Raw genomic sequence first — 13,873 nt, forward strand, 5'->3', positions numbered from 1 at the left:
TTGTAAGAGTATCAGGCAGGTGCAAAACTAATCCAATAGACCAAAAGATCCGCCAGTGTCAGCACAACGTGCTGGCACTGCCTGCCACATCAGTATATAAGGAGGCCCTCAGGCACTTCGCATCCTTACAGTCTTAAAGACCCCAAAGACTATGCTTAAGGCTAGGTCTTAGTCTAAATACCTCGAAAGATAAATTAAGAGGCATTATAGTAGCTCTCCTAAGTTAATTATTAAGGCTATGAAGTCTCTTAAGAAAGGGATAAAGGCAGTTATGCATAAGGTTGCCTTACTAGTTGCTAAAAACTAAGACCTTCGGTAGGCAAATAAGATACTAAGCCGGAACCGTAGGGCAAAAAAGACCTAACTATAGAAAGGAGGGGTAATGATAGTAGATTAAGTAAGGTAAGTAATTGATTAGATGGATGTGGATGCGTAGGTAGTTGCGGAATCGTCGAGAAGTGGTGGTCAAGGAAGGTTAGTTAGGCCGGGCGTTCGGCGATGTGGTATATGCGGCAAGCCCGGATATAATGCAAGGACGTGTCAGGTAGTGATTGAGACCTCTGGGGAAGAGTATAGTGAGTAGTTTTAATTGATTAATTAATTTATTGCGTTTTTATTATAGTTTAAATGCTATAGGGTGGTAAAAAGTGCGTCGCATACTTGGATGCGTCGCATGCTTATCATGTACGTTAGGCTTTAAGACTAACTGCTACTTAACATCAATCAAAACTTTGCTTCTTTTCAATCTATCTGACAAGTATAAATGACGCACGGAGTCGGATCATGAGACAGACTGCACCAAAGGACGTTGCATCGGCTTGCTTGTTGTTGCGAATCGAGTAACCTCCGAGCTGTGCCATGGGGTGAAATGCGCTGGGCGGCGATGCCCTGATTATTGCCGAGAATTTCAGCCTTGAAACGTCATAATCAGCATCAGCTAGTCCGAGATGTGGGCCGCGGCCAATCCTACGACGACAATCCTTACCATCTCTATTACCTCCTCGACGTCACAGCGGTCAGCAAACCCGTCCCCATACAAGGCCACTCTGTCAAGCAGCCAACTCAACATCTGATTGGACTTTATGGGTTTCTATTCGGAGGATTGATAACCTAAAAAGGGAGTCGATTGTCGGAGGATTCAGTGCTGCCTTGCTCTTGGAACTGTCACTCTTAGTCGCTGGCTGTGTCAATCCGCCTTGGCTGAACGGCGTCCAATGTTGCATATAAACAAGGACCAAGCCCATAAAGAAAGAAAGAAAGTTATAGCTGGTTTAAGCTTACTTCCCCCTTAGTCGATCTACTGTCCGCCAGACATCCAACATGAAGACAACTTCAGCGCTCACAATTTGGATGCTCACCCTTCTGCCCCCAACCACCGCCTATGATGGCGATGTTGGTGTAGCCGGGCCCCCAAATGATATGAGTGTAGAGGAGTGGGAGTCTTACTTCAAAAAGCCCAATGCTACCGGCACCTACACTTTTGACGCCTATAATGTCTCGGGGCCCTTCCCGCCCAAGGAGACGGTGGGTGGCTGGAGAGCAACTATTACAGTGGCCGCCAACGTCACCGGAGACGAAGACCACAACTACCCAGGAACTAGCATCAGTATCACGGCACCTGAAGATATGAAACTGCCTGCGATAAACAATAGCCGCCGTTCTAACGAATCCGACTGGCACGTGTGCGTCGCCTTCTGGACACCCAAGGCGCTGGATGACGACGCTATTGATGACGGCCAGGATGACGACGGCTCTTGCAGTTCATTTCTCTCCGACGATTGCATCGAAGCTCTAGACAGAGAGGGAAATATATATTTTCGGAATAGTACGGACAATAATGGGTGCGGGCTTTTGCCCAATATTCCTGAACAATGTGAGGACTACTTTAGTGACGACGCCAGCACGTACGGCTTTTCATGTGAGTTTCCAACCCTTGATCAATTTCACGGGGACTGATGCATAGTAATAGTGGGCGCAAACCTCAGCTTGCTTGATGGCAAGCCACTGATAGCCGTACGCCCCGGCCCTACCGGCCTGGGAGTAGATGAGGACGAGGCTTATGATAATGCGGTGCGTGGTATCTGGACTGTTATAGTCAACTGGGGTCGCCGCGATCCCACGGAGTGGAGAACTCCGGACGAGATGCCGGTTGCTTCTTTGTTGTGTTTGCGGGCTAGGAATGTCACCGAGGGAAGTGTGAATCCCAATTCTGCTGAGAGACTAGGGCTTGACGGTACCTTTGCTTTGTTTATTGCACTAGTCGCCTCGAGTTTCTTATTGTATTAAGCCTAAAGCAAATAATAGTTGAGAAGTAGTACTTGTTGGTATGCACGGTGTTAGTATGGTTAAATGAGATACTCCATACAGCGACGAATTCAAGTTTGGATTATTTACTGTAACGGCCTTTTTTCGCAGAAGCTCGATATGGTAGCCCTCGTTTCGCAGCACGATTACCTGACTGCCGTGGCCATGTTCTGATTTCGGATGTAGAGACATCAGTACGTGCAGTTCCACAGCGATTGGTTGTGTGAGCTCAGTTAGGACTGTGGAATGGATCTACGCGTAGATCAACTTCAGATCGGTACTCCACGGCACGCAGTATCAGACCAAGTTAGGTATTGGGCTGCTTACTTGCATGATAGGCCGAACAATAAGTAAAATGGTAATACAAGGAATACGAAAACCTTCCAAAATAGAAAGCTGCATGCACTGTCTCACGTGCTTCTCATTAGCAATTGGTCTACAAGACGATGCGCAAGATCCCTACACTGCTGAAGTATTCCGAGAAGAGGCCGGTGCAGTACAGCGATCACCATGAACTGTGTCTCAGCCGCAGAGCGCGGCTCATATAATTGCAAGGACTTGTCGTCTGTCGCCCCATCAGCCTCATAGGAATAATCTACATATTACTCTGCCTCGACACAATGTTTGAAGTTGAGGTAAAGCCATTGGAATACCCGTGAGATCGAGGAGTCTGTTGGCCTTTTGCGTGAATCACGACTCAAACCGAAGCCTGTGCTGATTTTATCGAAGATGGAGCCTTCAGTTGGAGAAGATGACGTCAGAGTAGGAAATGCCAGAGATATCGACCGCCCGAGTAACGGAAATAGCCCTTCTGCTCTGGAATCTCTAATGAAGAGCTCTTTTGGCCCTGTCCTCATAGCATTAGGCCCTGCAGTCATTTACGTGGCGCTGAGTTGGGTTCTATTCCTTGCTATCCGTCCAAGGATCCCCAGAGTGTATTCCTCCAAAGCTCTTAAAGGTATCCAGGCCCCCAGGTAGGAGGCCATGTTTCTCAACTTGCAGAACTTCAAGCGTATAAGACAATAGCGAGTTAAGCTCAGAGCTTCCGGCTGGCTGGATAACCTGGATTGAACCATTTCTTAGAATTTCAGACACAGTGCTTCTTGACGAAGGCTCCCTTGACAGTTTCCTTTTTCTCCGACATATCAAAACTTTGTGTGTCATATGCGTCGTTGGCATTTGCTTCATATGGCCAATTCTGCTCCCAATTCACAAGACTGGCGGGCGAATACCACCTGATCTAACGATTCCGACCGAGGATAAGACAGAGAAATACTACGCTCATGTTGTCGTGTGTTGGTTCTTTACCGGTAAGTTCCATGTTCCTTCGATAAGCATGAACCCTAATCAGAATATAGGTTTCATCTTGTTCATGATCTATCGCGAATGTGTCTATTATATTAACATACGTCATGCTTATTTCTTGTCTTCCAATTATACCCAGCGAGTATCTTCTAAAGTCATCCTCTATACCTGTGTCCCATCCGAGTATTTGGATGAGAAACGGGTTCGGACTATTTGGAGATTCTGTGGTGAACTGCTGGGCCTCAAACACCACCGGAAAATTGAAGGTACTTATTAAAGAAAGGGAAAATACAGCGATCTGCTTGGAGGAGGCTGAGATAACGCTCATCAAACGATCCAACGCTGCCCGAAGTATGCCTCAGCCATTTAGCATAACACCCTTATACACCACCTGCACTAACTGGATTCACCAGAGCCGACCAGTACCGAAGCGCCCCAAATTGGAAGATGTGGAGAAAGGAAATATTCAGAATCGGACTTGTGAGCGTCGAGAATTACCACAGCAAGATGAATCTCAGGTACATGTTTCCGAGAGCCAGGGTCGTTCGCCAGTATCAACCCACACAGAATACAGTCACCCATACGGCCTGGGCCTAGCATTCCCTGAAACGAACAATTCTCCGGCATCTCAGCGCCTCAAATACCATAAAAGACCAAGCCATCATGTGCTCAGTAAACTGGGCCGCCGTGTTGATACGATTGAGTGGGCGCGATTACATCTACAATCATTGGAAGAACATATCAACGAGCTACGCCAGGAATACCAGACTGGTAAAGGTCAGCCAATGAATGCAGTCTTTATCGAGTTCGACTCTTGTGCAAATGCACAGGCGACGTATCAGACGCCTGCACATCATCAGCCTTCTCAGATGTCCCAGCCCGTTCTGGGGGTGAGGCTGGCAAACACCATATTGGAAAGCCCATCCAGAGAGAGACTCACATGCACCGCTCGTTATTAAGATTTATAGCAATACTTGGAACTTGATTAGGAAGGTGAATTGCTACGCGAGGCGACTACCCAAGGAGTGGTAAGGGTGGCCCGATACTATCACCATGAGACTGTCCATGTATGCGGCAAATCGATGACATCAAGGCAATATTCGGAAAGAACTAAATATCACGAGAGCGGAAACTACTAGCCGGAATACTCAAGGGCATATCCAGACAGGAACCCCTCCGAAGCGCGTCCGCCACGCGCGTTTGACTCGCGACTCCCCATATTCTCGTCATACATTTTACTTTGCTGAATGAGGGCATCTGCCAAAGACCGGCAGCTCTGTACAGTCGCCGTTCTCTAGGGTGGTCCAACCGGTGGCCGTCCAACCGCCGCCATGTACGTGAGATATTTCTGGTAAGTCCGCGACGGATATCGCGGCGGTCGGACATCAGCAATTGCCTCAATGATATTCCCTCCAATGTTATTATCGGCGTTCGTATAGTGATAGACCTCATTCCACACATGAGAGATATTCCCATTACCGATACCCGCATCGGGTATCGACCTGTCCAGTGGTTGAAACAGGATAGCGTATGCGGTTTTGTTAAAGTTTTTCCACCAGGCTAGCAGAGCGGAGAAAAGCCTCCCCCCAGGAAGGTAGCTGAGGATATTGGAGTATACGTCGCCAGTGCCCTTACTCTTCATCCTGATGAGCTGCTGGATGCTGTTTATTTCTGCTGCGATGTTGGAAGGGTTGCCTGCCGCGTCCTGACTGACAATAGTTCCCCCTCCTTGTGCTTGTATGCCTTCAAGCATCCACAACAGGACCAGATCTGCGAGCTTCTCGTTGGGGTAGACCGTGTTACTGATTATGTTGAGTATAGGGAACAAGGTATTTTCCAGCATCGTGCCTCCTTCTCGGAGGAACTGGAATTCCTGTCTAGCAAGGTCGTAATGACAGCCCGGGAACCATGTTTGGTGTATCTCGAGGTCAGCAAGATCTGGATTGTTGGCATGGCTCGGGTTCCTCGACGCTAGGCATGGCTGAAATGCCCAAAAACGGTCATGCATTGCCAAGGCATGGTAAACCTTCTTCACAGCGGTCGATACCAAGTTGTCATGGAACTCGGGCCACTCGAATCCAGTCCCGGTGTGATAGTTTAGCCTCGGCACGCCGCGACTTCCAACAGTGTCGAATATGCCCATGAATTTGATTGGCGACCGCGCCGCAAAGCTTACATTTGTTCTGAACTGGGCCATCTCGGGTGACGAAGGGTGATGAACGACATGCGGGCTCCGATAGATGCCATAGACCTGCTTGATCAACACCGCGTTTCCCCTGTTTCGAATGATCCCGCAGTTATTGATCATGCCGCCGACCGACCTGACGATGTAGGCACCCCTGCTAATCCCGAACATCCACACCTCCGTGCGCACATCCGCATTCCAAGTGAAGTTCTGTACGATGAAGTCGTAAACCTCGGTACACTCCTTTTCCGCCTGCGTCGCAAAAGCGCCGTTCCAGAGATAGTTCATGAAATCACCACCCAAACCGACCCCGTCGAAATATCTAGCACGAACGTCGTGAGTTAGTGGGTTATTGACAGCAGGATTCGCGGCCAAATTGACTCCAACCATTTGCGCAAGGATATTGATGTTGCTCTTGGTGTTCGTTTCTCGACCGCACCAGGTACCGTCGCACAGGACGATAACTCTTCTTGTTGTTGCCATTCCGATCCAGGTCTTGTAAAGATAAGATGTAGCAGAAAGAAAATGCCGGTGTAAGAAACACGAAACTAGACTAAACAGATAAGGGAGAAAGTCCGCGCTTCTTATACTGAGGATCATACCAAAAATTCTGTCCTCAGTCAAGACGTATCGACGAGCATCAGTATCAGCCTGACTAAAAGATACTTGCTTTGGGCTAGGCTCCAGAGCAGCTCCCGCTAGAAGCACCGATTAAGCAGTACCTATCGAGAGCTCGCAGTGGATGTGCTCTCTACTGTCGCTGCGAGCATCGAAAGCAAATTAGCGGTGCTGTACAGCACTGTTTGTGCCCTTGTGACTAACAGGGATGACCTGATGTGGCGTTTTCTTGGCGTAGGACAAAGTTTTTGATATGGCTGTCTCTTCTTTTTGCTGGACGAGCTGAAGGGCTACGAAACGGTCCTCCGTAGTTGCATTTGAAATTGGACGGATGGATGGAGTTTACGCCCGGGCTGAAATTGCCTCCCGGCCTTTTGGGGCATGACAATTGCCTGCGCACAGATCCATGCCCTCTGGCGCTTACATGGTTACATCGGCAAGGCAGCTGGCGGTCTGAAATCTTAATTAGTATTGAACCTTGATTAGTCTTTGCCCTTGTAAATAAGGAATAGGATGGATGGATCGTGAACTGGAATCAAGGTTATTTAAACTCATGGGACTGATCAGATCGATTTCATGACCAAATAACGTGTCTCGAGGTGGTAATACCGAAGCCAAAACATGGAGCGCTGGGGAAGGTATTAGAGGCTGTCAGATTAATTCATAATGACGTTTCTTTCATTTAGACCCAGGTCATTAAATAGAAAAAGTGATTGGTGGCATTATCGCAAGTTGTTCTGAAGCATGTGAATCTACGCCACGGCTGGGAGAGCTGAACATAACTAAAGGTAGGGTAGTGAAGTTTCAAGGTAGCAAACCAAATCAGCTGATCGAAGGAGTCCAGGTGAAGGTGACGTTGCCATGAAAATAGACACATTGCTTTCTGAGCTGAAGGAACCGGGAATCAACATCTACGGCCGACCCGGCTTCGTTGGCAATTACCACATAAGTTAGTAGAATGCCGCCTGAGCGCTTGAAATGTAGCCATTACTTCCCGTTTATTATGCACTATGTCTCGCGGGAGTGCCTCACACTTTAGACATCAATCAATCAACACACTGCTGCTACTCATTATCATTTATCTGACCCTTGATCCTTTTAGCACGCTCAGTGCGACACATGGCTTACGCCAGCTGGTGGTGGCACAGTGAACGTGAGGTGGGCTGACATGCCTTGTCTTGGTTCTATATCACCCATCACAACAAGTCTTCTTAATTTTTAGTCTGGTCGTCACGTCAACGTCTGTAATGACAGCCTTGGAGGCTGCAGGTTCAATTGGGTTGCCATTGAACACCGAGCTCGAACTGCTGTTCAGACTTTCAAGGTTCTAGACGCAGATTGCGGCTAGTCAATTGGTGGGGTGTACTGCGCTACAAGTAGATGTGCTGACATGTGATGGCCTAGGGGTGGGAAGTTCCACTTATGGCGTATGTTCCGGTACTTGAACACGCATGCAACCGTGAGGCTATTGTCCTACCGTCAGACCAAGATATACAACTCCTCGGTTGCATCAGTGTACATACGTTCGCAAAGAATGGCTGTTATAAGCCACAAAAACGTCTCATACTAGTCATAGACTCTGCTTCATTGAACATCACCCGCATCTCAACAAATCTACCCTGACCCGTAGACGGCATCGTCCAGCAGACATATATTCCCGCTAGGGTAGAGAACCAGCCAGAGAAATGATGGGAGTTAGTCTAGCAGTTCGATTAGCTTGTGGTATGTTACCCCCCGTGCCACCAATGACACACAACGCAGGCGTGGGTGCAACGTTGATCTTGGCTTCAAACCAGAACTCTGTTATGATTGATGATAGAACTCTCCTCACCCACCCGGCGCACCAGCATTTAGGTTGCAAATCCATGAAAGCATAAAGACCAGACAAAGCCATGACGCGAGGAGTCACTCAACAAACCCTTCCAGGCAGCCGAGGCAGCTGAGGAGGCCGAACCTTGCTGCTAGGCCGCTGCCTGCTTCAAAGGGCACGTTTCCTTTCCGTCCCTTCAATTTCCTAGCTGTCATGTTACATATATAAAGTCATTCCTTTTCTAGTCAGAATAACTAGAAACCAAGAGCTGCTATCTCATCAATTCCTTCGCATTCAGTTTGACAAACCATCGCATAGCATTTGTCAGACGACGGGAACGACTACCGTATATCAGCACCCGAGGAGAATATCCCCATCCTGAGTATTGGTGGAAATCTTTCATATCTCTAAGTTTGGAGTGAATGCAACACACGCAGCCCTTGACCCGGCTTCTCTTTCTTCTAGTGAGGGACCCGAAGAAAATCTTCGCCTGGTCAACGATTTTTCGACAAGTCATATTCATTGCATGCCCACCAACTTTGTCGGAATGAACGCTCTGCAGGCTTTCCAAAACGTTGTCAACCTTACCACTGGGGTCTTTGATGAAGTCGCCAGATTCTCCGCCAACGTTGTCAGAGACGGCGGTCGCATGACCGCCGAGGTCATTCGAGGAACCGGGGAGCTGCCCGCGACGGCCATACAGGAAACGACTGGTTTTGCAGCCGGCAGTATGACGGTAATAGCTGCCGTCGGCGCTGAAATTGGACAAATTGTTGGGCTCCCCAGACAGTTCATAGAGCAACCCGTTGGTTCTGCCGCCGCGGTTGTGAGAAACGGTGGTGGTGGGGCCGCCGACACCATCCGAATGGTCACTAGCCTCCCAGCGACAGCCATACAGGACAGCGCCGGCCTTACAGCCCATGTCATGACTAGAACCACGAGTGCCGCTACCGGAATCTGTCGAAGGTTGGCTGGGCTGCCTATCCAAGTCCCATGGAATATTAGGCAGAGGATCCTCGACTTCGTAAGAACCATTTCTCAGACAATCGCCAGTACCTTTGTCAATACGATTTACCACACGATGATCGATATATTAAGAAGGGTTCCTATTAGAGACCTTTCGCACCTCATTGCCCAAACGGTCATTGATCCGCTTAGTAAGTATAGATTATTTATAGAAGCTTCTCTATAGTGGTATCGGATCTTTTACTAATTTTTATGCCTCTGTTATAGTTCTCTTTGTTGTGATACTATCCGCTATAGCTTTGGTATTCTTCTTTGCGCTGAAGCTTCTGTAGGTTATGTGCCCTGTTGACTAGGTATCTAGCTGAATCTGGTTAGGATTTTAGCATTTTCGGTTAATGAATTAAGCCCTGATAGGTGCGTCCAGTCAGAGCGCTTAACGTAAACTCTTAGGTGTATAGGGGAGGCAAGCCGGTCTCGGCTTACGCATAGAGCCTTGAGGAACGAGGTTTGCAATGGAAATTGGCAGCTTGCCATTTGCCAGGGCAGCATTAAAAACGGAAATGGAAAGGACTATTACTACTACTCCTCCTCCTCCTCTCGGAAGAGGGTGGATCGAGGGGTGAAAATAGGTGTGGTTAGAAGAGATAGTTGAATTAAGCTGCTTTCCTCTATCTAAGCGACCGATCGAAGGTCGGTCTCTTAAACCTATGTTTAATCTCCCGATATCATAAGCATCAGCCTGCTGCCTAACGCTAGTCGTGGCGTTCATAGCAAGCTTTAAAATCAATTGATCGATCGATTACTCATAGTTCTCACTAGGTATCTCTATCTATGCTGATCCTGCTCGCCAGTTAAAGAACCTACCTCTAATTATCCCCTTTAAGGATACCTAAGGAAAGAGTTAGTTAATAAATCCCAGCCTTACTCCACAAACAAAGGCACTAAGCCATAGCTATAACGTCACAGGCGGCACCTAAGTAGTATCACTATCCTCCCTCAACTACTAAAATCTCTCTCCGTTTCGGCAGAAGATAACGCGATAGTATAAAAGTCAACAGCCATATAAGACAATCAAGGAAACCACACAACGCCGACATCCTTCCACCAAGCAGTCAGATCAACTTTATATACAATATTATCCACTAGCAGTTCAGACAAGTACTAAGCTCGTCTTATACTAGCAACATAGCCAACTTCTTTCGCTATTTCCTTTATCATTCTTAAGAGTCAGGGAGAACCAGTGATCGACTAAATACTAACCAGCGCTTAATATTATCTAAGGCACTATTACTCTTAGATACTAAAAACAGCATTACGGGCCGCCTCATAAACCATATTCTTATGCTTCTCTAGGCATCTAACTATCCACAGAAAGGATAGAAGATCATGAACCCTAATTGCGGGTCTAAAGACTTGTTTCCTAGCTGCCTCCTGGAAGGAGTAGGAGCGCGTCCTAGCACATCCCGACGCGTAAAATAAATTGATAAGCTATTCTATTTGAAAAAAAAAAAAAAAACACGGGAATAAGGCATGGCGGGGGTTCTACAAGGGATAAACTACAGACAGGGGACAGACAACGAAGATAATGGAAGAGTAGTAATAGTAGTAACCATATAGGATATGCTGGAAACTACGAGGCTTCGACGGACACGACGCGAGCCATTTTCTCCATCCAGATGACGATGCTGGTGCCCACTGTGCATTCAGTGGTCGAATGCATGGCACCGACGACGGTCACTCGTTGTTTCTGTTCAAAAGCTTGTCTGACGATGGCCCGAACCTCCGCAACATGCGCCAGCCTCCTGAAGAGGTCATCGGCTACTCCAAACCGGATCTCGTCATTCCAGTTGGCAAGGACGGCCATAGCTGCAACTTACTTCAACCAAGATCATGTTTCAATTCTGGTTATATGAAGACGAAAAGCGAAATTTTCTAGAATTCAAAATAGTGAGACTAGGACGAGAATTTAAGACCAAGGGAAAGGTTAGGACGAATACCTCCGAACAAGGATAGAAAATGGTAGTTCGCCATTCTATTATTGCCAAGTCCAATCCCCCTCCCAGGCCAAGGGCAGATGTCTTCCATTCCTTAGAATTGAAATGACAACGCTTGATTGGGCCATTAGATACTTCCAAGCAAACGGTGCTTTGCCGCCACGGCGTCATACCAGTTTTCGGCAACCAGTCCGAGAGATCGTCTTACTTTATCTGCTTTTCCGTCTTAGCCCATACTACCTTATTCGAAAACGTGCCAATGATGAGTGTTCAATTGCAACGCTTTAACATTGGTCGTTAAGCAACGGCTGGCCTGAATTGCCATATGGAAGCCATGGAATTCACAACACAGGGTCTGATATCTAGAGAATCCTTTTCATTCATAAGGCCAGAATCCAAAAACACCCCCTCGCCGGGTGAAGGGGTCATTGGCCCAAATGAACAAATTCGGCAAGCCGTCAAATAGGCAAGAGCAGGGAGATCTTCCATAACTCAAGACCCCTCATTGCTTCGTATCATATACGATGCCCAAGGCCTCTCATCGTAAATAAAACCACTATTTCCAGATCGAACTATGACCTATGTTTGGCTCGATGACTCAGTGACGCCGATATGTCCGAGTGAAGATGCCAACCCTGAGTCCAAATCTCTCATCAAGTCTCCCCATAACAGGGTAGAAGGCGTTTCTCCCGCCCAGGATGGATCGTCAGGTAGGTTGTCCAGCCCGATATTGGCCAACACCTCTTCCCCAATACTCATAACATTGTAGGTGCTCGGGACAGAGGATTCGTCGACAGTCTCTAGGCTGGTCTGTTGGTCAGCTGGCGTGTTTGCGGGCGTGACTATTCCCAGTCGAGCGCAAAACGCCTGGACAATGTCCAGGCATTTCCCCTTGAGGTTCTGAGCCAGCTGTACCATGTCCCTGGACCCAGCTCTCTCGAACACTCCCGCAGCCCGAGTGAGTGCCTTACGTGCTGAGGGAGACAGTGGACAAATGGGATATCCACAGGCGAAGCCAGCCAGGGCAAAAGTTGCCGTTCGTTGCCAGTCGATAACCTGGTACCAGCCCGTAAGGATCTCTGAGTCATTCAGCACCTGGTGCAACATGTTGGTCACCATAATAGCAGAGTTAACGCAGGTCATGCAGTGGTTGTCGCTAGAGAACGTGCCAAGGGCCGGTGTCGGCAGGAATGAGTTGAAGGTCCTGGTGAGCATCATGATCAGTGTGTGATAGTCGAGTTCGAGGATCAGGCGCTGTCTCTGTAGCCAAAGAGGCTCTGTCTGACTCAGGTTCAACGCGGAACGGTCAACAGAGAATGGGACTCCCTGTACTCGTGGTGTTTTGAGTGCTTCTGGAAGTTCTTGGATCCATACTTTAAGTCGTTTGAGCTGTTGCGAGAGATACTGGGCGCACTTCTCGCGTGACGGAGGATGTTGATAAAAGTCTGGAGAGTCTATGTCTTCCAAGATGTCCTCGGACACGGCTACCAACTCGGTTTGGATCTCGCGAACTATCTGGAAGAGTCGTTGCCTTTCGTACTTGAAGCGGAGCCAGTTGACGTCTGCGAGGGTAAATGTTGGCCCCGTAAGCTGTGCAACCTGGTCTGGTTCTGGCTGCGACATGCTGTATACCTGGGAGTCCTGGGAGTCCTGGATCGCGAATGGACGGCCCAGGTACAATGAGAGCTGTGTATCGAGGGTGGTCAAACACGTCCAGATTCTCGAGTCTGGCGTCAATAATCTTGGCTCGCCCTCAGACATCTCGTCACGGTCATGCCCGAATTGAAGACCCAGCGATTCAGTAGCTCTGATCGCTGACCCGGTCATCATGGAGGCTGAATTAACTTGGCCGAGGGCGAGGAGGTAGATGGCGCTCAAGAAGTAACACTGAACTGTGCTCAAGGATGGGACTTCGAGATCCTGACTAAGAAGTTGCTGAGATTGGAGGTAGAAGCCGTATCCTGGTTGATCAGGAAGAGCCACAGCGTCCGATGCCGTGTAAGAAGAGCTGAAGTGAACGCACAGCGCGATAACAATGTCCACCAAGGGAGAGGGCTTTCTTCCCGTTGAGCTATGCCAAAGAGTATCATAGTGACGCCGAAAATCGGCCTCGTCTAACACAGGATAGACGGCGTGATAACCCTGCCAGTAAAGGTCGAGTAAGGCGTCCTGCTGCTCGCGTTGCAGCTGACTGGAGGTTCTTATGTGAGATGGGGAGGGTGAGAATTTTGGAGCAGAGAGAAAGTTGGACTTAAAGTCCATCTTGGTGAATGCTGATAACCGATGGGTGAAGTAGACGAGCGATGAAGGGCCATAGTAAATTCCGTTCATCCGTGTCCCCTTCCATCTCGGGGAGCGTCTGCGTTTGGAAACATTCTTGACACTGGACGGTGACGGCTCCATCAACTTTGTCTCAAGTTCTCGGACCTGACTCCTCAGCCGCTGGACCTCCCTGCACGCTTATCAGCCATATGTGAGCATGATATGGGGCCTCAACTTACCGAGTCGCGGCCGCAACGCTCTTGAAGTCATCACGACCGGAATTGACGCATTCTCGCTTCGCTTGCTTGCAGTTACGACACGGGCGCACCGAGTCACACTTTACCCGAGTCAAGCGACACCAGTCACACGCGCGGGAGACCTGAGCTCTCTTTGTGCGGGGTTGGGATGGCGGAGACGGAGGTTTTTCGC

The 13,873-nt window shown here is 48.5% G+C and overlaps 3 protein-coding genes across 3 annotated transcripts; 1 reads left to right on the forward strand and 2 right to left on the reverse strand.

Moving 5' to 3' along the window:
- Positions 1-1,320: 1,320 nt before the first annotated feature.
- LRP88_14158 (uncharacterized protein) lies at positions 1,321-2,286 on the forward strand (the record flags this gene model as incomplete). The annotated part of the gene is made up of 2 exons (XM_083250508.1): positions 1,321-1,918; positions 1,970-2,286. The coding sequence occupies 2 exons, from the start codon at positions 1,321-1,323 to the stop codon at positions 2,284-2,286; spliced, it is 915 nt and encodes a 304-aa protein (XP_083093573.1).
- Positions 2,287-4,903: 2,617 nt separating this feature from the next.
- Positions 4,904-6,277, reverse strand: LRP88_14159 (T6SS phospholipase effector Tle1-like catalytic domain-containing protein; the record flags this gene model as incomplete). The annotated part of the gene is made up of 1 exon (XM_083250509.1): positions 4,904-6,277. The coding sequence occupies one exon, from the start codon at positions 6,275-6,277 to the stop codon at positions 4,904-4,906; it is 1,374 nt and encodes a 457-aa protein (XP_083093574.1).
- Positions 6,278-11,761: 5,484 nt separating this feature from the next.
- Positions 11,762-13,444, reverse strand: LRP88_14160 (transcription factor domain-containing protein; the record flags this gene model as incomplete). Its single annotated transcript, XM_083250510.1, has 1 exon — positions 11,762-13,444. The coding sequence occupies one exon, from the start codon at positions 13,442-13,444 to the stop codon at positions 11,762-11,764; it is 1,683 nt and encodes a 560-aa protein (XP_083093575.1).
- Positions 13,445-13,873: the final 429 nt, after the last annotated feature.

Source organism: Fusarium phalaenopsidis, assembly GCF_050370095.1.
Source record: "Fusarium phalaenopsidis strain FUZ10S chromosome Unknown contig_32334, whole genome shotgun sequence".
NCBI lineage: Eukaryota > Fungi > Ascomycota > Sordariomycetes > Hypocreales > Nectriaceae > Fusarium > Fusarium phalaenopsidis.